Source organism: Fundulus heteroclitus, chromosome 5, assembly GCF_011125445.2.
Source record: "Fundulus heteroclitus isolate FHET01 chromosome 5, MU-UCD_Fhet_4.1, whole genome shotgun sequence".
Taxonomy (NCBI): domain Eukaryota; kingdom Metazoa; phylum Chordata; class Actinopteri; order Cyprinodontiformes; family Fundulidae; genus Fundulus; species Fundulus heteroclitus.
Window position 1 is genome coordinate 36822403 of NC_046365.1, and position 26822 is coordinate 36849224.

At 39.1% G+C, this 26822-nt stretch overlaps 1 protein-coding gene across 9 annotated transcripts in view; it reads right to left on the bottom strand.

Annotated features, from left to right (window-relative positions):
- Window positions 1-26822, bottom strand: part of lrba (LPS responsive beige-like anchor protein) — a 302458-nt gene that overhangs the window by 237717 nt on the left and 37919 nt on the right. For all 9 annotated transcript variants that reach the window (XM_036137527.1, XM_036137533.1, XM_036137532.1 and 6 more), the window contains exons 2-19: window positions 25854-26085; window positions 21697-21797; window positions 20452-20547; window positions 17359-17480; window positions 16618-16744; window positions 15105-15224; window positions 14424-14570; window positions 11045-11242; window positions 7393-7526; window positions 6816-6924; window positions 5852-6004; window positions 3517-3685; window positions 2961-3040; window positions 2539-2601; window positions 2015-2112; window positions 1758-1850; window positions 368-476; window positions 138-219 (exon numbers count right to left, since the gene is read on the bottom strand). In XM_036137527.1, the coding sequence (XP_035993420.1) occupies window positions 138-219; window positions 368-476; window positions 1758-1850; window positions 2015-2112; window positions 2539-2601; window positions 2961-3040; window positions 3517-3685; window positions 5852-6004; window positions 6816-6924; window positions 7393-7526; window positions 11045-11242; window positions 14424-14570; window positions 15105-15224; window positions 16618-16744; window positions 17359-17480; window positions 20452-20547; window positions 21697-21797; window positions 25854-26085 (2233 nt within the window). The remainder of the gene's footprint in view (window positions 1-137; window positions 220-367; window positions 477-1757; window positions 1851-2014; window positions 2113-2538; window positions 2602-2960; window positions 3041-3516; window positions 3686-5851; window positions 6005-6815; window positions 6925-7392; window positions 7527-11044; window positions 11243-14423; window positions 14571-15104; window positions 15225-16617; window positions 16745-17358; window positions 17481-20451; window positions 20548-21696; window positions 21798-25853; window positions 26086-26822) is intronic.

A 26822-nucleotide genomic window follows, 5' to 3' on the forward strand; every position in this document is an offset into this window, starting at 1 on the left:
TTTGTTCGTATACAGCCCAGCGACCAACAGCTTCCACTGGGAGCCTCCTGCAGCAGCAGGGAGCTGCAGGTATGCAGACTGGGAGCTGCTGCTGCCGATGATTTAGGAGAGCGATGCGGCGCAGAGGAGCCACTTACGGGGGTTGACGATCTTCACGGAGGAGTCGGGGTCCGGATGCTGCTTGTGGATCACTTGGGTGCAGATCTGCTCGGTAAGAATCTGCACAGACGGAGGGTTCTAGTGAATTTCTCAACAACAGGAATGAAACAAAATGATGATGAATACTTGAGAGATGACAACATTCTGAGCAAAAAGGGCTCGCTACTTTACTAATTTCTAACTTAAGCGGTCGGCCATGTTTACTGACCTCAAAGAGGCTGTTGTAGGTGGTCATGGTGAAGGGGTTGGAGTGCAGCATCAGGCGCTCGGTGAGCAGCGAGAAAAGGCCGTGACTCAGCATGACCTCGGACTTCCTCCTGGTGGGGACGTTAGAAAAAGTTACAGGGTCAGAGGAGCGGGCCGGTTCGTCCAGGCTAACACAAAGTCGTCACTGAACAGCGACAGGACTGGTCATCGTGGTGCAAACGGTTGCTGACCGACGTCTGCAGAGTCAGCAGCGAAATACAAACAGTGACTGAATGAATGAGCTCGTAAAATGCTTTCAATGACATGGAAGGCTTATTGGTTTTAGTCAAACCTATCATTAAATAGACAGAACCGTGTTGATGGCCGTCTAAATCCTGCAGATCTCATCTGAGGAACAGCCTTAGGGCTTTTTTTTTTTTTCTTTAAAGGAATCTTAGGACATTACTTTGGTTTGACTGAATTTTAGTATTTATCATTATAAATGCTTTCTCTTTTAACGTTAAGGTAACTGAATCTATTGTTTTATTGCACTTTTAATTTAAAGACTGATTTAAGAATAAATACTTTACATGCTCTTCTGGTGTGTTATTTCTAAAAAATAATTAACCTTTCTCCAATTTATTTGAACCAATTGTCGATTTTAGGTTGTTTTTACTTCTTTACCGTTTTTATGATTTGTGGCAAAAGTTTTGTCACTCAAAGATTTCTTATACGTACTTTGGATAATGCATTCTAATTATCATTATTAAAATTACATTACCCCCGTCCTTTAAACTAACATTAATTCTGTTTTTCTCCCCTTCAGCCTTGTTTAGCTCATTAATTTGCTATTAGCCTTTTTTTTTTTTACTTTTTTTTTTTATTTGCCTCCATGTTTTCTATCAGATGTAAAGTTTTTGTAAAGGCAATAAACTCGTGTCCTATCATGCTGTCCTAATACAAGCAGTGGACACTTAATGCCGGTTAAGAGTTCAAATTCACTGTAAAAAACTGTAAAAATTTAGTCTGATGTATATGTGTGTTGTGTTATTTGTGTGTAGCCTAAGCTCACCATGGTAAAACATGGTCACAAAGATTATTTTATAATATATATATATAAATAAATAAATAAAATGTATGCAGTAACCTACAGATATTTGTAACCAATAATATAATGAAAACTAAACAAAATAAAAACTAAGGAGCAATCTGGAACAAGCCATTATTGTTATGAAGGCTTTAGCTTTTTAACTGTGACACCAGCCAACAAAGAAACACAGAGAGGCAGAGGTGAAATATAATGGGAGTGAAATCAGGTTTATTCCCATTTTAACCAGGCATCATTATGAATAACATTTCATTTAGAGCAAAAATAGCACATTGTGAGAAATCACTAAAGAGAAAATACTTACTTTGGTGACAAGCTCTTCAGAAAGTAGCCCATGACCTTCAGTGCCTGGACCCTTATTCCTTCACTTTTTGAGGCCAGGAGTTTATAAATAACGCTGTGGATCCATTTTAAATATGTCAGATAAATACATGCGTTAATGGCCTAAAACAAATATTTAAAAACACATACCATAACAATCACAACAACTAAAAAGCTACCCCAAGACTTTATTTCCACATAGTGCTAAAAAGCAAAAGCAAAGGAGAAGCTGATAATCACCGAATCCCGTTGCGCTGGTCAAAGGCTTGGACCATGGTGCCAGGATGTTCAGACATCAGAGCAACCAGCAGCTGCAGCACATCCATGAGATTTTCATCCTGTGGAGGACAGAGGAAGCAGGTTGAAGCTGCGGGCCCAGCTTTCAAAGGGATATCGTAAATTATCAGCGATTTGAGGAAAAATGCTCATTTTAATAAAAAAAAAAAAAAAGAGGGAAATTAATCAGATACTTGATCCCTCACTAATATTTGCAATCATACTTGCAGTAGCAGCAATAATATATTAAATAATACAGATTTTAGGAATGATCTTAAAAAACTTCAAATCCTTCAAGCTGAGTATCTTTCTGACAGATCGGCTTAATCTTTGGAAACAAACCCACATCTCGTGATTTGAAAACTGGCAGAATTCGGACGTTAAAAGCAATGTTTTTAACGTCAAAGCGGGAGTAAGCAAAGCAAGCTGTGGCAGTGTTATGGCGCCATCTGGTGGTGGAGTGTTTCTCTGCGGGTCACGCTGCTTACCTCATGCATGGTCAGGAGGTAGTTGAGGATACTCTGCAGCTCGTCTTCCTTCACGCCATGATCCTAAAAGCAGAGCACACCTCAGTTATCCGTTAACTAACCCGGCGGTTCTGCACGTCAGCAGAAAACAAAAACTGTGCCTCTGATGCCTGACTATGGGACAATAATACTCAGGAGAGGATCAGAAATCATAAGAATTAAAAAGATATACAAGTTAGTTCGGCTCGTAAACAAAGTCACAGCTATTCTTGAACTCATTGGTACATTTTCTGAAGATGAACAACTATACAGAAAACTTTCGCTAAAAAAAACAAATATAAGATTTACTTTTGTTAAAAGATTTGATGCAAAGTTTTGGGAAAAGTTAAGAGGCAAGTAACAAAAGAGATTATTTTATGAACAGATAATTGAAATAAGCTTGCCTTCATAATGAGCTGCTTGATGAACAAGAGCAGGAAGGCTCGCAAAGAGAGTATCTCCTTCTGATTTGGCCTCGGACCATCTGAAAACACAAACACGTTAGAATTAACTCGACATCAGATTAAAACAGACGACGGTCTTTCTTCTTTCTTGTAAATCTTCAACAGCTTATTTATTGGGTAAAGCAGTGGGGTCCCCATCTTTACTCCAAGCCCCCCCCATCTTTGCACTGACTCAAAAACAGCAGGATGAAGCAGCTGTTCCAGGATTTTTATTTATTTATTTTGCAACCACAAACGTAGTTTATATGCATCAGAGCCTGAATGAGAGAAACACTCTGAAATTTGGCCGTCTGAGCCAAACAGCATTAATGATTTTCTAGTCTTCAGCCTCCATAAGAGCAGACTCTCACTATGAATCAAGCTTTTTATTATTGCTCCAAAATGGGACTCTACAAGCGTGTTTTAAAGGGTGGCTGGCACCTTTTGGCTGACAGTCACGTTAAAAGCCAGCACTGTGCATCTGGGAGAAGGTGGAAAAGACAGGAGGCAGTCTTACCGGCGCCTTTGGGAGTGACTCCACTGCGGTCGTGGGGGTTGACAACCCAGTAGTAGTACTTTAGTGTATGCATGACCTGAAGCACGGTGCCCACCCTGCGAACAGCGTTGTAGATGGTCACCGTGCTGATGAACTCTGTGGCTATGTAGGTGTAGAGCGTCAGCTGCACCTGCACAGAGGGAGAGAAACGCACGTCAGCACACATTTCCTACGCTCAACCCCACCATAAATGAGATTTTATTAAGTGGCATGAAAAGGAAACCCTTCATATAAATAAAAAAAATAAAAAATGCAGCAAGCATATTTGGATTCAGAGCTCTTTCCTCTGGTACCCCTAAATAAAAACCAGTGGAAGCAGTTGCCTTCAGAAGTCCCCCAATGCGGTACCGCGCACGTGACGTCACCGTCTCAAGAGCAACGCCCCTTTTGCCGCTTAGGTAGGGCATACAGGAGAGAACGCACGTAGCAACCAGCTATTACAAGCGCAACAGAACCAGCGATATGACCGACTTTACAGCCGTTAAACTTTCCCAAGACGATGTCCCAGGCGCACGGATTACTGGTCGCACTGTCAAAGAACACCCCAACCTTCAGCTCAAACGATGGCTTGAGGTTCGAGGGCTTAAAAAGACTGGAAAACTGGCCGAGTTGATGAACGGTAAGCTTTGTTTTTTTTTCCTGCGCGGCGATCATGGAAGCGTCGGCCGTTTTTTTTTTTTTTGTTTGTAATCACCGTCCAAGAATGGGTATATGTTTAATGTTTGTCTCATTTGAAATGTTTTTGAGTAAGCTATCCTGGTAGCAGGCTATCATGTTAGCGCCTGCTACCATGATAGCCTATATGCTGTCATGGTAGCAGGCGCTACTTTATTAACATGTCGGCCACCAAAATACTCTTACCTTGACTTGATGTCGCTGGAATTGGGTCAGGATGTTCTTCGGTTGTGCCCTTTCCAACAAAATGCTTGCTACATATGTAGGCCGACCGCCCCGGTGTACCCAGCACACATTTCTCCTTGGTACTCTTGAATTTCGGGAAAGTAATGAAGAAAACATCCTTCATATGCGGCCGATCAGCGTACCTCGAGTCGCTGTTGCCCGTTCCATAGCAACAATGTTTAAAAACCATGGTCTTAGATTTGGAAAAAGCAGTCGTTTACCGAGTAAAACCTAGGGTAACGCACAGCTCTTTTACAGCAAAACAGCGGCGGGTTTCCGGAGTTTGCCCCACTGCGTACCACGTGATGTGACGTCATCGTGACGTTGTGTTTCTAAAAATAGCTTGCGCGCGGTACCCCATTAGTGAAGTCTTAACGTGTTTAATCCAAGTTCAGTTTAATCCAAGCGACTCTGTAAAGTTATCCTAAACTGACGGGCCAAGCAAGAAGAGTATTAATCAGCCAAAAGGCCCAGGGTACCTCTGGAGGAGCTGCAGAGATCCAGAGCTCAGGTAGGAGAATTTGGTCTCATTACAGCTAACTTCAAATCTTCCCATCATGGAAGGAGGACAAGAAGAAAGCCATTGTTGAAATAAGACCATAAGAATTTAACTTTCTTCCGAACACCGTCTCCACGGTGAAAGGTGGTGGCAGCATAACGCTGTGGAGATGCTAGCAGCTTGGTTAGAATCCACGAGAGGATGGACTGGAATGCAATAGATCACAGATTCATCTTTTATAACGGCCCAGTCAAAGTAAAATGCCAGTTTCTAGGTAATCTGCAGCCAACCTGACTGAACGCGAGTTGTTTTGCAAAGAAGCGTGGAGATGTGTAAAGCTGGTGGAAACAGACCTGCAGCTGCCACAATGGCAACGGAAGCAGCCGTGCGTACTCAGAGGGGCTCAATACAAACGTCAGGCATACTTTTCAGATTTAAATTTGTAAAAATAAATCATAAGAGCCATGAATAACTTCATTATTCTGCACTGTTTTATGCTGGTCCATCAAATAAAGGCCTCATAAAAATACATTTGTGGTTGTAATGTGGAAAAATGTGGAAAAAGTTCAGGAGGTACGGATATTTTTGCAAGCCACAAAACATTTAATTACATATCATATGAATCATTCCCTTTCAAGGTTATGCAGGTTTTCCCACAAATTGCTCACTAAAAAACATCTGAAGCTATAAGAGAAACCATTGACAGACGGAGAGAAATCCTTGAACCTTCAAAATTAAACTACGGAGTTAGGATTTAAAGCAAGACAAAGGCTAGACTGTCACTGTGTCCACTGCATACCACTGTGGAGTCATTAATCAGGGAGTAATCCATCTGCATGCGTTAATTCGGGTCTCTAGAATTCCAAGTTATAGAGTTTAAGGGTTTAATTGCGCTACCTTGGCAGGGGCGTGGATCCAGATGGCAGGGTTGAACAGAATGTGATCACACAGCTGCTTAAGCAAATAGATGCCATTCTGCAGGTTGCTCAGGTATCTGGAGAAGGCCAGAACGATGTCCAGGACGGGCCGCGTCACATGCACCTTGGAAGACTGGAGCAAAAAAGGCAAAAACGGTTATGAATGCGCTTCAACAACAGATGCCTGGTTTACACACTAGGGCTGGGCGATATGGATTAAAAAATAAATCTCTGATTTTATCATACCAAATCCGATTAATCGATTTTTTTTCCTCCTTTTTGTTTCATAAAAAGAAATTAAAGAGATTATTTTAAAACCTTGCATTTATGTCAAGCATTTCGTCAGGGAGTTGACCTGAATTCAAAGTGCAACTAAAAACAAGCTGTGAAGCATGCTTGTAAAACAAGATGGCAGCCGTGCCATTATAAACAATGAAAATATAACAAAACATTTGCTGCTAGTGGTATTACACATTGAGCTAAGAACAGGCTTCACTGCACTTGTGAACTTCAAACTAAGTTTAAAAAAAAAGTAAATAAGTAAATGAAGTAACCTTCGTATTATGGTAAAAAAAAAGTTTCCACTTAACAATATTTTGACAACGCATTTGCCTAAACATATATCCAGCATCACATGCTGTTCTCTTCATGGAAACCCAATGAGTGTATTGGCAAAATAAAATCCAGATTTTCCAAAAATGAAATCTTAAAGAATTGTAAATTCGAATTAATCAATTAAATCGATGTATCGCCCAGCTATATTACATACATAAGAATAGCTAAAAAGGAAAATAAGCCATAGCATAACATCCAACCAGAGCGAGGAGTTGAGAGATACCGGCTCTTATCAGGTGTGCGTCTGTGTTTGTAGAAGAGTGGAGGCGACATTAAGCGTATTTCTGAGCTGGGGTTGTTAGGAATGTCCTCATAACCATTTGTCTCACCTTCTCCAGACTGTAGCCGATGACGAGGAAGCCTTTGCAGGCCAGGACCTGCTCCTGCATGGCCATGGAGTTCTTCAGCAGCTCCATCATGAAGGACAGCAACGTGCAGCTAGTCACAGCCCCGCAGACAGGAACACGGTGACAACGAAGCAAAGAGACAGGCAGACAGCACGTTAGTTAGAGACAATAATCTGTGATAGCTGCTGACGAAGCCCCCCGACTGTCAAGGTTACGTCCGACATGAAGACTGACTGAATGAGGCTGTGGAAACGTCACCTTTTACACCCGGGCTGCAGGCTTTTATACGCTGATCTATCTCATTAGGCGCGTTTGCTTTCTATACTGCTGTAAAAAAAAAGTGTTTCTGAAAATTTTATCAAGTATCTTTAAAATGTACCACAAGTTATTTTTCTGCAGAGTGAGTTTAGTGAAATAAAACACTGCCGGTTTACTAAACTAAAGCAATAAAAATAGACAATCAACTCCTGACTTGTGCCTGAAACCGTGTTGCGCCTGTTAAACTGTTAAACTGTGCAAAACTGCAAACTTAGAGCACAAACAAGTTAGGTGGAGTTACCAGACGGAGGTGTCGGGCTCCTGGCTGGAGGGCTGGCAATAATCCAGCTGTGCAAACAGAGGGAAGAGGACCTGCACGCCACCGATGGAGTGGATGCCACTCTGGACCGAGTGAGTCACCACAGCCTTCACGTCCTAAAACACACACACACACACACGCGTCATCGTTTCAATACTTTTGTATTCATCTAAAAGTCATGGAAGTCTTTATTTTGACATGACATGAGAAAGCAATCATCATAACCTTCACATTTTCAAATTGCGCTCATGGTAACAAAGCTACGGTCAGAGTTGTCGCCACAATGGACTCCGAACAACAAATGGACCAGTTTTCCTTTGATCGGCTCCAACACTTAAAATGTTTAAATTATCTGCCAATCATCCTCTTTCATGTGCAGTATACCTAATTATCCTATATTAGGTGTCAAAATACTCATTCCATTGGCAGATAAACTTATTTAACTGCTTAAATAAAGGACAAGTGCATTAATTTTAAGAAGATTTTATTTTCTGTTCCGTTTTTGCAGTGAACCAAAATACTGGATTTTTCTCCAGCCCAATAAATGCCCTAAAACTGAAAACCTGGAGCACATTACTTTCCTTTTAGGGTAGATGTTTGTGTTTGAGAACCTAATATTTTTATAATACAATTAAACATACCAGAGCTTGTTAATAGGCCTCATATATATTCGATTTTCTGTGAATCTCCACTGCCAGGAATGGGCTGATTATTTAATTTATCTGCATTAACACAAAAATCTAAACAACACATGTGAAAGAGATTGCTGCTTGTTTTAAAGCACAAAAAAATTTTAATCCTACAGCTGTTAAACTGGATAAATATTGATTAAAGTTAGAAAATGTTTAAACAGTTTTTTTGTTCCTATGATATAGATTTTAATAGTAAACTTGGAGGCATTTTAAATAAAACATGCTTACTGTTTATAGGGCAACATGTTGAACAAGTTGATATAAGTCGGTAATCTCAAGTTGGCAGGCTACATTAAAGACCATTCTATATATAAATAAGATTTAAATTTAAAACCAACACAGGTCATGGACTTGACTTGTCTATTTGTTAACTTGTTAAGTTTTCCAGCTCCAGTAAATGAGTGCTTTTCCATCTGGGTCACCAAACCTCTGCGTCTTTTTGCTGCTGCTGTGTGCAGACAGCTTCCAAAAGGGTAATCATGCTTTTAGCTGACAACTGAAAAAACTCTTTGAACATACATGTTCTCATGATAATTGAGCTGGTAGTGGGAAAACAAAAACATCTTTTTATTTTATTTTTTATTTTAGTTGCCTAAACATACAATTTTGAAAGCATTAAGCAAGGGAAAAGCTGAATGTCTGATAATAAATTCAAGATTATTCATCATGGGATTTGTAGTTTTAGAGCTACAAATCCTAAATCAAAAGATGCCACTAGCATATTTTTTTTTTTATAAAATTGATAGAAGAAAGAAATGAACAAAACCACAGATTTAAGACTTAGCTTAAGTTATTTCAAGACCTAGTATGAAAAATCTTGGCATATTAACGACTTTTTAAAAGTTGTTTGTTTTTATTTTTTTTGGTTTGTTTTTTGTCTGAAATTAACTGAACCCCAAAAACCTGTTATTACCAGAACCTGGTTCTGTTTCCCTGGCGTCTACCTCGGTGGTCTTTGGTTCCTAACAACCACTATTAAGCATTTTTCTTATGGATAAACCTTACATAAACAAGCACACTCTCACAAAGACCTACAGGTGCCTGTATTCAAGTGCTTACAGATTCACTTCTATGCAGAAAACCCCTATTATTAGCTTTGGCTGTCCATTTATACATCTTGCATTAAACAATAATGTGTATTTGTCAGTCTTGTTATCCAGCCGTTGGTTGTTTGTACCTGTAATACTTTACTGGTTGGTTTTGCTGTTCTTTTATATCTCTCTGTGCAGATGTAGAAGCAAACTCCAAGGATGTTATCTTATTCTCTCTTTTTCCTCTATTTTTGTCACCTTTTCTGTCTCATCTTTTTCTCCTCCTTTCTCTCTCCTCTTCCTTTCTGTTTCTGTGTCCATTGATCTTCAAATAATCCCAAACTAATATCTAATAAAGTTTTTTGCATAAATAAATCAAGCGGAGCACCATGGAGAAAGCAGTAATGCTCCACTTGTCATTTAAACCTGTTGAGCTCTCTTTGGCATCAAGACAACAATTCTTAATGCTACACTGCCAGACAGGAAACATTAAAACAAAGTTTTTTGTTATTTTAAGACCTTGTAAAAACACTGCTCTCTACATAAGTAGCTAGCTTTGGGGCTGCTTCTTTACAGACATCCAGCTCACAGCCGATTGGCCGAAGTCATAAAAAGGGGGAATATTAATGAAACAATAATGCTGCGTGTTTCCACAACGTGACGACCATGTTTTTAGCAACCGCACTTTTTTTCCAAACAGCTAAAATCTTCCCTCTTTGTAGCATCCCTCTTTTAGCCAGCTGACTGGCAGTGCACAGCAACACGTGTGGAGACGGGAATCACTGTTTTACAGTAAGCCCACCATAAGCACCCTGCGTTACATTAACGCACAGTCTACTATCTATCTATATATATATATATATATATATATATATATATATATATATATATATATATATATATATATATATATATATATATATATATATATATATATATATATATATATTTTTTTTATTTATTTATTTATTTATTTTTTTTTTTTCCCATTTTATTTTGTCTGCACCATCAACACCAAGTCAAATTCCTTGTAAGTGCAGACCTACTTGGCAATAAACTTGATTCTGATTTAAACTGTAAGATCAGCATGATGGATCATTTTAGCACTTTTTTATTCCCCAACCTTAAAAATCTGAACATGCTTTGATATAACCGGTCCATGACTGATTTATACTTGACAATTACGATTCTTTGTTAATCAGAATTTGCAAAGGTTTTTGAATATTTACCAAATTGGTGCTTGGGGGAAAAATCTTTTTAATTTTTGCCATATTAGAACTACATACAATGTTTCATATACTGACTTAATTCGACTTTTCTACCTTCACTAAACGTACCCATCTGAGCAAAGCGCAGCAAACCTGTAAATATAGGTCATGCTTTCATTCATATTTCCCTCTCAGAGTGTATGTACGAGGCAGGATAAGCATGCTCTACTTCTGTGTGGTGGCGAGGCCGTTGCCACAAACGCAACACGTCTTCTTTGTTTTATGAAAGAGCGTGTGAGAAACCGGTGGCAGAGAGAGAGATAACCGAAGAAACGGCGGCGTGTAGGTTTCAGTGGTACGAAGGTTTCTGACGCAGCATGTGAGCAGCCTCCTGAGCTTCTAACAAGTCGTTTTAAAATTAGAGCGAAAGTGTGGCCTTTTTTAGCAGCACATCAAAGGACCACAACCTAACCGTTTTAATATCATTCACAGGAAGAAGACGAGCATAAAGAACCCCAGAACAGTGGGGGGGGCGGCGGGCAGCAGGGGTTCAGGTAGCAGCTAAATGTGCACCGACGTCCCTTTAAGGTTGCTGCCACACAGGGAGTTGGGGCTCAGGCCGAACAATGGCAGCTCTTGTGATCCAAATCCCAACTCGGTCGGGGATGTGAAACACGGGCTAAAACTGGGAGTGTATGGTTACCTGTAGCATGAGAGCGTGGGGAGAATGGATAAAAATTGAGGCGTTGTCCTTCGGCGAGGACTCAAGGCAGAGCTGGGCGTCGGTGGCACAGGGGTTGTAGGTGAAGGCGATGGCGGCGGACAGCTTCCCGTCGTACAGCAAGGTCTTGTGGTGCTCCGCAAACAGCAAGTCGCTCTCTGCCTTGTGCTTGAACGCGCCCTGCGTGATCGAGTGAACAAGGAAGAAATTAAAAACACCTCTTATGAGAAGAAATTAACAACTCAAAGCAACAGGTCCGTAAAAAGAGAAGCGATCTCAGAAATATTTCTACCAGGGGTTCGTTTATGACTGGATTCCCACCTGTTTTGTTTCTGAAAACCAGAAATAAAATCAAGGATTTTTTCTTTCAGGAAACCCAGAAAGTCATCTTATTTTCCCAGAACCTTCAGTGACCCAGATCTTTTTTTTCTCCACACTGTTGAAACCAAAACAGTGTTCTTAATATGCTTAATGATCAGCGCCTTTGACTAGAATTAGTAATCCTGTGATGATAATGATAAACTAATTAATGAGGTTTCCAAACTCCTAACATAGACGGCATAACTGGAAATGTTCCTGTTGAGCGCAGCTGTACAGATGAACCCTCCTTTATAGTTCGGAATATACTTTGGATTTCAGAATAGTATTTGTTTTAGTACGGTATGGATTTATAAGAATAACGCGATGAAGTTTTAAATATACAACAAACACGCCTGACTTCTCACCATAAGCAACCAGCAGGAACATCAACAAACACTGACAGGACTATCCTCTCTATGAAATGGGTCTGAACTTCCTCAGGGCATCCGGTTCTGACAACGTCGGTTCCTTCTGTAAATTACTCCAGGAATCAGGGCTGGGTGTTTAAAGGCTTTATGAGCCCTAATTCAATTCAAGTAAATTTTATTTATATAGCGCCAAGTCATGAAACATGTCATCTGAAGGCTCTTTCCAAAGTCAGACTCCATCAGATCCTCCAGGTTGGTGAGAAAGTTTTCTCTCTAAGGAAACCCAGCAGGTTGCATCAAGTCTCTCCAAGCAGCATTCACTCCTCCTGAAAGAGCGTAGAGCCACAGTGGACAGTCGTCTGCATTGTCCATGGCTTTGCAGCAATCCCTCATACTGAGCATGCATGAAGCAACAGTGGAGAGGAAAACTCCCCTTTAACAGGGAGGAAAACCTCCAGCAGAACCAGAACCAGGCTCAGTGTGAACGCTCATCTGCCTCCACCCACTGGGGCTTAGAGAAGACAGAGCAGAGACACAATAAGAGAGAAAAGCAAACTCTTCTCACTCTGGGATGTGACATTTGCTGAGGTGTTTAGACGTTTAAAAAGGAAGAAGTTCGCCCACATCATCCCATCATCATGGTACCTACTAGTGATTGGCAGCAAGTCAACATTGTTGACAAAATACTTAATGCGTTAGAAACGGGGTAAACGGGCAATCATTAAGATTTGAGCGCTAGATGACTGCGACAGCTGCTGGGATGCTCCCAGCCTGCGGTAGTCAGAATCAGATTATGCTAGGGCTGGGCGATATGGATTAAAAAATAAATCTCCGATTTTATCATACCAAATCAGATTAATCGATGTTTTCCTCCTTTTTGTTTCATAAAAATAAATTAAAGAAATTATTTTAAAACCTTGCTTTTATGTCAAGCATTTCGTCAGGGAGTTGACCTGAATTCAAAGTGCAACTAAAAACAAGCTGTGAAACATGCTTGTAAAACAAGATGGTAGCCGTGCCATTATAAACAATGAAAATATAACAAAACATTTGCTGCTAGTGGTATTACACATTGAGCTAAGAACAGGCTTCACTGCACTTGTGAACTTCAAACTAAGTTAAAAAAAAGTAAATAAGTACATTAAGTACCTCGTATTATGGTAAAAAAAAAAAAAAAGTTTCCACTTAACAATATTTTGACAATACATTTGCCTAAACATATATTCAGCATCACATGCTGTTCTCTTCATGGTAACCCAATGAGTGTATTGGCAAAATAAAATCCAGATTTTCCAAAAATGAAATCTTAAAGAATTGTAAATTCGAATTAATCGATTAAATCGATTTATCGCCCAGCCCTAGATTATGCTACTGAAAGAAAAATGTATATTATGGCTTTTTATACTTCTTTACCAGAGGTGCAAATAAAATTTTAGAGCACTGTAAGAAAATTAATCTTTAAAGACAGGTTTTAATTTGATCAGCCTTAATCAGTCTTTGAATTACGTAAGGTCACATTATTTATGACTGAAGAGTTTCCAGCTGAAAACCAGGTATCAGTTAATGATTACAACATTATATCTGCTAAGTAAAACGTTTCTCGTTCGCTCTAAAGCAGTTCCTTTGACCAGTGCAAACAGAGGGTCAAAGAGTGACTGAATCTATTTATGGCTCTGTACCAGAGAAACCATCAGAGGGTTGTTTCTGCAGGACACACAGAGAAGTAAATAATGGCTTACTGCCCGCTACGGCCAGGTCCATGGAGAGGTGTGCAGGCCCTCGCTGCTGTGTTGTGTCTGACCTCTTTGCCTCGTTTGGGCTTCGCGTTTGATCCATAAGGGAAAATCTACAATCTGTTGAACTAAAAATAAGTTAAACCTTCTTTAAATGAATGTATTTACCCTTGATTTAAGCAGGTAAATAAGATTATCTGCCAACACTGCAAAAACAGAACTAAAAATAAGTAAATTCTTCTAGAAATGAGTGCATTTGTCCTTGATTTGAGCAGGTAAATAAGATGATTTGCCTATGGAATAAGATTTTTCCACTTAAAATAGGAACAGTTCATCTCCATTTTCTTATTTCAAGAGCAGGATGTCTAATTTTCTAATTTTAGGGGCAAAGATACTCATTACATTGGCAGATAATCTTATTTACTGGCTCAAATCAAGGACGAATAGACTAACTTTAAGAACATTTTACTTGTTTTTAGATCCGTTTTTGCAGTGAATGGAATGAGTATTTTGACGCCTAAAATAAGATAATTAGACATCCTGCACTTGAAATAAGATGGAGATGAATTGTTCCTATTTTAAGTGCAAAAATCTTATTCCATAGGCAAATAATCTTATTTACCTGCTCAAATCAAGGAAACATGCTCTCATTTCAAGAAAAATATTCCTATTTTTAGTTCCATGTTTGCAGTGCATTATCCAAGCCCTTGACTCTAATTACCTTTAGGTTTTCTCAAAAGGCACCACAGTTTGTCTTGTTTTATGATACATTAATCTGGTTTTTCACATATTCTTCAGTTGCAAAAGTGCGTTCCATCCCCCCAATAATTCAGTCGGACGATATTCATTTCACTTCTACCGCGTGTTAGCGCTGCAGAGACTTTTGTGTGAGTTTGAAACCTGGTAGCCGGGACCCAGCTGATAGATGGCCAGGATCTGAGCGGCGCTGAGAGCCTCTGCGAACAGGTAAACCGCCCCCATCTGCCCACAGAAGACCCGGTTCACGTCTACCGTCTCAGATGATCCAAGGAAGCACTTGTCAAACGTCTAAAAGGAGGAAGCACAGAGGAAGGATGGTTAAAAACAAGAAAGCAGACAGAAGGGGAAAGAATGGAGGGAGGGGACAATGTGTTTACACGAGCTATAAACGGCATCAGCGTCCAAGTAAACGCTTACTGAAGCTACTTTAATACCGGCTGATCTTGCTCTGATCATCAGCAGAAGTGTTGGGAATAATTAGGTCGCGTCTCAACGTAGAGACTAATATACTTTCTGACAACCAACAGAGATTACTCCATACTGGGTTAATTTCCAACAAAAGCCCACATAACCATCTCATATCTCAGAATGAAAGCAATCCGATGGGCTGTGACAGCAGCGTCGTGCTCATGAATGAAAGGGGCGTGGGTTGTTAGAAAGGGTTCTTTATATTTATTTAAATTTTAAAATAAAATGAACATGCATGACATCAATATGAGTAAAAACGAGCACACCGTTTTTTTTTTTTTTTTTTTGTTGCATTCAAAGTTCAGAGTTGTGCATGTGAATATATGATTATTAAGAAGAATTTTGGCCACTTACGTCGCTGGTGTTGACGAACCAGGCAATGTCGCCGAAGGAGGCCAATTCTCCGTTCACAAAGCAGCTTAATTCACTGTTTTTCCATCGATTGTAGACGTGAACCAGAGTCACCATGTACCACTGCAACAACATTAAACCTCATCAAAGGTCGGCTTTTACATTTCAATATAATTCTCACAGTAACCATAAAAACCAACAGATGAGCATTCAGTGGGATCCATGTCTCTAATTAATTAACCCATTTCTGTCACATTTCAGAACTTGTGCCCCTCAAGGTATGATCTCACCTACTTACAGTATGTTTTCCTCATTTTCCACAGTCGTTCAACCATTGAGGTTCTGAGATGGACGTTAAAGTAAAGCTAGTTTTTGTATTCTCCTGAGGTGTGTTGGCTAGTAGCGATGCCTTCTTCCTCAGGGGGAAACTTCAGGCAGAGGTTTAATCTGGCTGACTTGGTGTTTAGAGTCTGCAGCGACTGGTGGGAGCAGTTTTAGTTTCTGCCTCAATCCTTCTGTTCCCCAATTCTGCTTTTCCCTCAGAGAAAATAAGGAATCTAAAGATGTTTGTGTAGATCAGAGCCAGTGTTTAAAAAGATTATGAATGTAAGACAAAATAATGTATAGCATCTAATAAACACCATAAAGCATGTGATATACTGTATTAGTAAGACATTTCAGTTTTTATGCAATGTGGCAACAGCCTGTTAATTCCAGTCCCAGTGCAAGATTCATTTAAACTGGTTGATTTGACAGGAAGTTGTGCATTTTACGTTAGGCATGTGTGGATGGATGCTGCTTGGTATTTATTTTTCCCCTCATACTTATAATATAAATTTGGAAAATAATCATAAAAAGTTCCATACAATTTTTCTCTTAATTTTTCTAATATCTCAACTATCTGTATTTTTAAGAGTTGGACACTCCACAATTTTAGAAGTTGCCCCAGAATTGTGTAAAATTGCACCAATTCTTGTGCATTTTCTTTTAGTAATTCTCCTGCTTCTGGGGGTGCACATTAATCATTCCAATGGTTCAAACCATGATGTGCACCCAGTGGATTATTTAGGAGTTTTCAGTAAAAGTTCAGTGATCTAATTGCAATGATTAAATTCAATTCAACTTTATTTATATAGCGCCAATTCATGAAACATGTCATCTCAATGCACTTTACAAAGTCAAATTCAATCAGATTATACAGATTGGTCAAAAATGTCCTATATAAGGGAACCAGTTGATTGCATCAAAGTCCCGACAAACACCATTCACTCCTGGAGAAGCGTAGAGCCACAGGGAGAGTCGTCTGCATTGTCCATGGCTTTGCTGCAATCCCTCATACTGAGCAAGCATGAAGCGACAGTGGGAAGAAAAACTCCCCATCAATGGGAAGAAAAACCTCCAGCAGAACCAGAACCAGGCTCAGTGTCATCTGCCTCGACCGACTGGGGGTTACAGAAGACCCCAAGTTCTCTTTATAAGTAAATGACTAGGGTTTGATTAGTGACGGCTTTCGTACCTTTTGTGGTTTGAAGTCGTACTTCACACAGTGCTGGAAGCCTTTGCCCTTTGACTTTAATGAGGTCACTATCAAACAGCCGCCCACAAAGTGTGCCGAGTAGCCCATGCCCTTGCTGGTGCGGAAGCTGCGAAGAGATGAAGGGAGAATGCAGACGTACAACTTCAGCTTGTGTGGGAGGATTTACGCCGCCATGCTGACTGCATTAAACGGTAACATGGGTTGCAGGTGATAAATCAGCGGCTCTAATGTCATGCCAGAAGGATTCAGATAAAAGAAAATCATTTCTCACTCTCCTAGGCTCTTTCTCTCATTCTCTGTGTCCCAATCAGACAGAACGCCTCTCATTGAGTCCATTAATCCCTTTTGAAATAGGGCAATGGTCTGAAGACGAGCTTTGATTGCAAACTCTCTCAGGGAAATCTTCGGGTTCTCGTGTTGGTTATTTTCACAGATGCTAAAAACGGAGCCTTGCAGTAATTGTAGACTGTGGTATCAATTATTTGTGGCTAAAAACCAATTAACAGAAGGCTCGTTTTACTTTAGGCTCAGAATAAAATGAGAGGAACGGGGGAAACAGAGAACCACAAATGTTATTTATATGTGATGGTTGAGGCTGCATATCGGCCTCCGTTCTCTTCTGTTTTTCCTAAATAGAAATGTTTTGCATGTTACAGGCAAACAGCTGCAGGATGGAAGCTGGGTTCCAACACAACAGTCACCTGTACCACCATTACCTACCAGTATAGATAAGGCTTGTCTTTGTCGACGTTGATGTTGTTTAGAGGATCCATTCGGATCCACGTGTGGAATGTAAATCCATTCTGGTACGGCCATCTTGCAATGGGGGGTAGAGCTATAGCCTGTTGGAATAAAGATATAAATATATATAAAACAGCATGAGACAAAGAAGCAATAAAGAAATTTTAAGTTAAAGAGTTCTTCAATAAGATCAAATCACACTAGTTGTTATAGTGGAAGTATGGCCGTCACATCTATAATCACACAAAAAGTGTCTCAGAAATTTTGTCCTGCAATCCCAGAGCAAGCTGCAGCAGAACGCCACCAATACCGAACCTGGCTCTGGTTCTGCTCTTACAGTTTCCAATGGTTGTTCCTCTCCACTTTCGCCTTTTGCTTGCTCATAATAAAGAACTGGACTCATAAATATATTCACTGAATTCTGCCAGTTCAAAGTTAACATACGTTCAGGGTTAAGGTCGAGGCTTTTAGGAGGGCAACTCCAGCAGCTTGATCCTGGCCGGCTTTTCGAATGAATGAATGATATGTGCATATGTTTAAAAAAAAAAAAAAAAAAATCACTGTCCCACAATTTACACACAATATAAGAAATAAATAACAAATAACTGATTAAAAAAAAACAACAACTAATAAATAAGAATCCAAAACTCCAAAACCAGGTTTGAGCCGAGCCGTTTCTCAGCTTTAACCGTCTCACTGTTGATTTTAGGTCAAACTGAAACATTTGGAGATAAAGCTCATTCATATTTCCTCCACAGCATGATTCTACCACCACCATGCTTGACAAAGGGCTACTACATCTGAAGGGGTCCCGTTGGCTTAAAGTATACTTCCTACCTTTGTGGCCAAATGCCCATTATTGCGTATTTGAGCATAAACCTCTTTTTCTAAAGACATTTTGCCTGTCTTTGTGGGTTGCTACCAATTTCAATCGGGTTTGAAGGTTATGAGTTTGGAAAAGGGCCTTATGTCCTGCTTGGTATCTTCTGGCCGTGTAGAACTGGCTTCCCTGCGGAAAGTGACCGTGTCTTAGCTGCTGCTGTTCATCACATCCTGGATGGTTCCTGGTCTGATCCTGGTCGTCTGGATCTTCTTCCAGCAAACGTCTAATTGGGCCTACTCATTGACCACCTTCTTACAAACTGACCTGAAGGTTTTTGGACCTGCGTTTTAACTTGGTTCAATTGCTTTCTTTGCTATTGGACAGGAGGTGGAAAAGACTTAAAATGATTTAGTGACTTAAATTAGGACTGTCTACATAAAAGCTGAGATAATGTTTGATAATAAATAGGCTGAATTAGACTTTTTATTTAGTTTGTAGAAGCTCACTGCTGACCAAACTAACCAGAACCCACAAAAGCCACAAGTCAGCCTTCCTCTGCAGTCATAATCAGTAAAGGGATACACTCAGACACAAGAAACCACAGAACCATGTGATTTAAAAAGGCCACATTAGACGCAGCAGTAAGACTGGTTTACACACAGAAGGGAACTACTTCCTGTGGGTTACAGACCTGGAGCAATAATTTCAACCATGTTGAACTGGTCTACTTGAGTTTCACACAGATAAAACCCTCATTTCCGCTACACTTGATCACTGTATACAATTAAACTGATGAAAAACAACATGTCATGCATTAACATATGGAAACTTTTGTTTAGAGGACAACGGTCCCACATCACAGCGAACATTTGGGCAAAAGGAGGAAATTAACACTGCAGCTGTCCGAGCACGAGGCAGCAGAGCATGCATCTGAAAAACTGTTACACCTGTCATTTTCTTAATACATTAAAAAGGTATACAGTGACATAATATGCTTAAGAGAAGACCGAAAACTGTTAATGATAAAATAAGGTTATATACACCAAGTGTCCATCCAGATAATGTTTTGATGGTCCTTTTTATGAATAAAAATAGCACTGAGCACGATTAGCAGATATAAACAGATGTGGCGCCATCTAGTGACAGTATTGCAGAACTATCATAATGCTGGTTTGCTTGATTGATAAATCAAAATAAAATAAAAATGCCGGACCAAGCCTGACCCGCCTCGCAGTAAAGCGACAGCTCACGTGATCGAAGACCAACGTTAATAATTAATTAAACCGATCTACAGTAACTTTAAGAGCCTCATATCAGAACGTTTAACTCACACCAATCAACTCTGCGGTCACATCTGAGCCTCGGCAGGTTTAGCTTCTGCTTCAGTGAACACCAACATTCATACTGTATTCCCAGCGTCATTCCAAGCTTTTCCCTCTTGGAATAATTTATTTATTCATTTTATTTAATTTTTTTCTCTGGATCTTGGACCTTTTTTCATCATTTCGCTTCAAGATGCTAATAGCTGTTAGCCGCTTCCTTGTTTTAACCCCTGCTGCGCATGCGCAGTACATACTTCTGTTAAAATCGTATATTACAGGTCAGATAAAGACACCGGTTTTAGATGACAAATATCAGATGTTATGTTTTTTTAAATGTTTTTATCCTGTGACGTTTTGTTAATGATGCTTTGAAAAAAGGTTGCAGCACGAGGCAGATAAAGACTCAGAGCGTGCATGGGCCGATGACGATGGCAGAAAAGTTTAAGCAAGGAATATATAAATTTAGCAAAATGACCATAGATAAAAATATGAGCAATGCAGCCACTCTCATACGAGAACGTTTAGGATTTCACACTAATGCCATCTTCTGAAAAGCCAAGCTTTCAGACCCCCACATTATTAACAACTCTACAGCATCCCATCAAGAACAAAAAGCTTCTGAGGATCTCTGTGGCGCTGCTTCAATTAGAGAGGAATTACACTCGGCACAGAAGAGCTGGCTCAATAGACAGCGGATACGACAGCACTTAACATGAAACAGATTCTAACAAGTGAAGCCTTATCTTTCATCCACTTCATTAGCGGGAAATATTTTTATATGATAACAGAAAGAACGGAGTGCGGAATATTAGCTCTGATAGCTCTGATCTTTAGGTGGTAGCAAAGCCCAGCATGAAGTTCGACAATAAAAAGTAAGCTAAAATCCATGCTGTAGAAGCTTATTATGTTTGCGTGGAGAATACTTACAGCTGCATTTTTCCCTGGAAAGCTGAAGAATGAGCCGGGACCGTTCCGGTGAGCCATGCACTTCAGCACCGACAAAAGTTTCACTGCATGAGGCGGCTGAGAAAGAGAATAAACAACATCTTTAATGGGTTACTACTCAGACTCGCTCACGATCAAGAACAGACACAGAAATAAAAGCCCAATTAAATGGACACTTTACGCTGGAGCCCAAAACATCAACACATCCGCCACATTATGAGTGGCAAGGTTGCCACTCTCATTTCAAGATTAAAAAAATAAACGTGAAGTTTACATTTAACTAATTTTAATTGGCACTTTTATAAACCTGTGCATGCTTATTTTTGCACCAATAAAGTTAACTGAGACAAAAATTAGCAACGCACCTGAAAATTCAACAGATATCCAACACTGTGTGCTTTAAAATGCAAGTAATTTACTATAATTTACCTCTGAAAATACACAGGATAATTAGTAACGATGGTTACATTGCATTTACTTCCAGATTTTATTTCTACCAAAAGAAAAAAATATTAGAAGAGTGGGTGTGGAACCTCTTAATTTAGTTTTTCCAAAGTTCAGTTTTTTTTTTTTTATAACAGTAAATAGTGGAGCATCACTGCAGGCCCTGCTTTGTTCTGCTTTTTTTAGCATCAGCACCACTCAAAACATGGCAAAAACACCTGATCCAGAAACCCAGACATTATTTTTCTTGTTGTTAAAAGGTGCCTTTGTGTCTGCTGCATATTGTATTTTTTAATTATCTAGTCTTGACCCCGGGCTCTCCTCATTAGCTTTTAAATTATGGCCAGGGATCTGTTGTGGCTGCAGTTCATTTTTGTACGCATGTTAGGGTTGCTGCACATTTTCTTTGAGATCCCAAAGTTAATGGACATGCTCTCACATGCGTGAACTTTGTTCCATCTAAATAGGTCATTTTAAAATGTCCAGTCATGTGAATGCGACCGTATATGATCGGGTTTCCATGTTAAACAGCAAAAAGAAAAGAAATTACTTGAAACAAGGGTTTGTGTGCAAGCCTGTGGACAATCTAAGATAAATGTAATTTTTCTCTGCATCCAGGACCTGAGAGGAGCATTTATCAGGATTCGTGTGATTTATTTGTCTGCAGCTCTGTAACTAGGGTATTATTGCCTATGGGATGGCAGAAGATTAAACATTTCTAGCACATTCCTCACACGGGTCCAAGGAACCGAGAGAGATCACCACATTATGACTCCGACTCACCCACTGGCCCTTTTCCCCTTGCAGCTTGCTGAAGAAAAGCTTGAGCTCCTTCACTGTGATGTTGTAGCTGGCAAGCACACCCAACATGTCCACCAGCAGGTCTGCAAAACAAACACACACACACACACACACACACACACACACACACACACACACACACACACACACACACACACACACACACAGAGCAGAGGCTGGAGATTACAGCTGGAAATGTACAACGCTCAGACTCGTCATGATGAAAACAGAAAGACTGATGAGACGAAAAGAGACAAACATCCTTCATGAAATTCAAAACTAACCCCAAAATACTTGTTTTCATCATATTTATGGTAAAAGATGTTAAGATAAATAAAAGAACAGTAGAGTGAACACAGCTGCGGTTCCCAAACCGATGACTAAAAATAGGACGTTCCAGGAGTCTCAGCTCCCGTGGAGCATCTTTCGCTTACTGACACATGATAAGCTGATTTAAAGTGATTTATTTTATTTTTTTTGCCCAGCTATAATTAGACACAGGTTGGGCACAGGCTGGTTAACTGTAGCAAGGTTTCACCATACTGCTATTCCTCAGACAGTATTTACAAAGTTAACGACACCATGCCAGCCACTGTCTGGCTCCAGGAGGAGTGAATGCTGCAGGTCAGTGACTCCGTGCAATCTCCTCAGTTTCCTTAGATAGAAAACGTTTTTAACTAATTTGAATAATGAACTGGACTGGACTGTAGTGTTTGATAACCAGCATCGATTTGGGATGTATGTACTGGACTGAATTTACTTATTATTATATTTTAAAGAGCTTTGGGATGACGTGCTGTGAATTGGCGCTATTCAAACAAAATTAATTGAAAGCATCCCAATGTTTTAGAAAAAAAAAAACTGCTAAGATTTTCCGTTCACCAACAGTTTAAAGTTATATCAAAGAGATATTACAGCTGCCAGTCAGGTGACAGAATAACTTCTACAAGAAAGACCAATTCAGGTATTTGGAAATACAAACAAACCACCAGGCATCACTCTGGTTAATGTAATGCTGTTTTAAAAAGTGTTAAAGTTATCAGGCTTTCCATGGCTTCGCCAACTGCTGGATGCTACCTGAGCACAGCGCCCCTGTAACCAACCACATAATATCAGTTTGTTACACTTGTGCAAATCTACATAGAGCAGAAAGGCCAAAAGGTATAGAAGTATGCAAAATGAGAACTTAAAAACTGGTTTCCCAATAAATGTTTCATAATTATATAAATCTAAATAATAATAATAATAATAATAATAATAATAATAATAATAATAATAATAATAATAATAATAATAATATATTATTATTGTTATTATTATTATTATTATTATTATTATTATTATTATTATTATTATTAAAGTAATTATGTTGGGCTTCCCTGTTTTATCAATCAGGCCATATTAAACATTGTTGTTTTAAATTTAAGTGTCAGTATTTGATAAATTCATGTTTGTTTCACCTAAAGCTGTTAGAAACTGAGAATCTTATATCAGACAAAGCCTTCTAGTCACAATATTAGCTGAGATTTGTAAAATAATATGCAACTGCATTATGTTATAGAATAAAAATACTTGTATTGTCCCACAATAGGGAAAGTCAGATGTTAGAGTTGCAAAAAAAAATAAAAATAAAAAAAAAATAAAAATAAAAAACACGTAGATGTAAATATGTAAATAAAAGGAACGTACTTTTGGTGTAATAGAGACATAACGGCTGTAGAAACAGTTACGCTTCGGGTAAAGTTCCTACTGTCTGCTGGGGAATAGCCGCCATGCTTGGCTGCTCAGCCGCTTCAGGTAAGAGCTGTTCAAGCTGGACAGAGCTCCTCAGGATTTACTTTAAATTTGCTAAATGCTGCACTGCTACTTTAGAACGAGACTGTATAGTACGACTCAGCACGGAACAATAAAAACATGTATATTCAACACTGAAAAATGATAACGTTCACAAATCGTACTCTCCTTAGTCGTTTCACCTTCGTGCAGAGGTCAACTATGAATCTCGTCTGCAGCACACTTCTGGCAGAGGTGGAGGGGATTAATCACTAGACAAACAAAACCCTGCAGCGCTAACAGTAAAGGGAACTTCCATGCCCACGGCTGTGAGGGGCCACAGATTAACCTCGTTCTCTCTCCAGCCACAGTTACCTCTTTGGTGGTGGACTTTAAGCTCGTGTTGTGTTCTAGCAACAAGCAACAAAGTTTTCCAAATCTCTACTTTTTACAGAACACAACTTTTTACAGTGACACAATTAGCTCACGGTATTCAACCAACTTGGACACTTTGTCAACTTTTACTTTTTACAGAATTCATCTCGTTAGAAAAACAATGTAAAATGAGGGCAGTGAGCTGTGAGATTACTTTTTATGATTGGAGCGTCACTAAGGTGCGCTAATTCAAACGGCTTAATGAAAACCTAAAAGCGGTATGTAGGTAGCAGTGCAGGCTAATGTGAAACAAAAAGCTATGTGAAAATACTCCATCTATAAAGCTTTCTGGACTGGAAAGTATTCACAACCCTGGAAGTTTTACCTTTTGTCATTATTTAATAGGGCTGCACAATTAATCACATTTGCAATATAATCGCAGTTTAAAAAAAACTAACACAATTTCCAAATCTCACAAATTTTTGGCTATGTCACAATTAATGGATCAGACACGTCCTTTAGAAGACAGTTGCATCAGTGAGATAATCTAATTTTATTACTTGTTTTAGAGTTTATATAATCATACTGTTTTATCAGAAACCTTCAGGAATCTCACCATAGCGTTAAGTTCTGGTCAGTCAGTTTAATACATAGACTTGTTTGTTGGTTGCACTTTATGTTCAACAAGGACTGATGTCCAAATCAATTAAAAGCTGTTCGCTTGAATAATATTCTGATTAATAAAAAACATTAAAAGTTCTTGTTTTAAATAGTCCTTGTTTACAAACATCTTTATCTAGAGGCCATTTTTGTTGCTTGTGGTTAACTCAGAAAAAAGTCAAAATCAAATCGCAATTTTGGTTGAAATATATCGTAGTCAGAATGCAATCATTTCTGCTCTGAGTTGAGACGCAGCGGTTCTTTTAGCACCTTGTCTGCACAGCGATGAAACAGATTGATTTGTTGTTTGAGTGTGTTTAAAAAGACATGATAAATTAAACGGAAAAAAATAAACGCATTAAATCGCAATATTAAGATAAAAAAAACAAAAAAATCGCAATTAGATTATTTTACAAAATCGTTCAGCATTATTTAATATCATAAAGCCACACAAAGAAGCAGAATGTTCCAAACTGTGGAAAGGTTTACAAGGTTTAAACCCGTTTCCACTGGAGGTGTAACAATACATGGATCCACATCAATATATATATGAAATTATTCTAATTCCAATTACATTGAAGAAAAATTAAAATAATGATCTTCTATATTGTCATTTTTAAGATGCACTTCTATTTTGAAACTCAAGGAATAAGACTAAAATAAACAGGTGATCTGTTATTAGAATGTTGTTTTTGATTTAAATTCCTGCTTAGAAATCAAATGGTCAAACCACCTTTTACGAGTTAATATCAATGTCAATAATGGTGTTAGGTGGGTAAATGATATTGCACCATATTGATCGCATCGATTGTAAATCATAATGGCAAATATCTTGTTGTCGTCCAAACTAATCATATAACATCATATCATGATAAAGCTGGTGATTTACACCCCTAGTTTGGACCGATGGGTTTCTCCACTCCTCACTGCTTTATTCCGGCCACAGATTTCTGCCACTTACAGACAGTTTCTCTGCATGGTTGGGTAATATTGACACTAACTAGTTGTTTGAGCATCTGATAAAGATCCCTGTCTTTAGATATATTGACCTAGTACTAGTAAAACAGATTAAGTCTCCAAAGGGGCTTAGAAATCCACCTGGGTAATCTTGAGTAAATTGCTAAGAACAGGTAGGCAGCATTCAAAGTATTTCTGCTTTGAGCATGAAATGAAGAAAAATCGCACAGAGGGCAGGAAGAAAGGGGAAAAAAACTACAAATTACTTAAACCATTAGAAGATCCAGCCTTTCAGTAGCATTTTACACAATATTCAGTGAAAATGTGGAGGCAAAAAGAAAAAAGAAACTCTAAGATGTTTTTTTTCTAAGTACCTGCAATCATGCTGTCAGTTGAGGCTATTCTCTGCAGCACCTGCTGGATCAGCCCCACTTCGGTGCACGCCTGCAGGTTTCGGACGCTTTTCTTGAGGATGGCGGTGAAGATGCTCCAAATCTCAGCCTGACAGGTCGGTTCGCACTTGTCCAACAGCTCCACCATGCACACAATGCTCTCCGGCTCCTGGATGATGAAGTTCATCTCAAGGTCAAACTGACCGCCAACCAGCTGGACAAAAAAGAAAGGAAAAAAAAAAAGAAAAAGCGCGTTTAATTGAGTTCAATAGATTTACTGACACAATAGCGGATTGAATAAGTCTGAGATATAACTATAATTATTTATACAATGCAAAAAGAGAACAAAAAGTACATTTTCTTGAAATGAATGTTTTTTTTTCCTTGATTTCTGCAGGTAAATCAGACTATTTGCCAATTGAGTGAGTACTTTTACCCCTAAAATAAGACAATTAGATATCTTGCACTTGAAATAAGATGATAGAAATGAAACGTTCCTATTTTAAGTGAAAAAATCTTATTCCACTGGTAAATAGTCTTATTTATCTGCATTAATCAAAGAAAAAAACATTAATTTCAAGAAAATTTGACTTACTTTTAGTTCCCTTTTTGCAGTGTACAATTATTTTTGAAAATAGGACAGTGAGCTCCCTTCCAAAGTGATCAGAAGGTAGTCAATGGAGGTCAGTCTATATTTGTGTCTAACAGTGGGCTCCAATTCATAAGAGTTAACATTTAACCACTGGGATAAACAAGACATCAAATGTAAGTAGCCATGTTGGTGTGCCAACGCCAGACACCCAGACAGAAACAAACATTAAGGATAGAACGTAGAGGTCTGCTGTTCCTGCAGGTGGCTTTGGGATCCTAACAGCGCCTGACACAGCCTGACAGACAGAGCTCAGGGCTGCAGCAATATACGTCGCTTTATTCAAGACGGTGCATGCAACT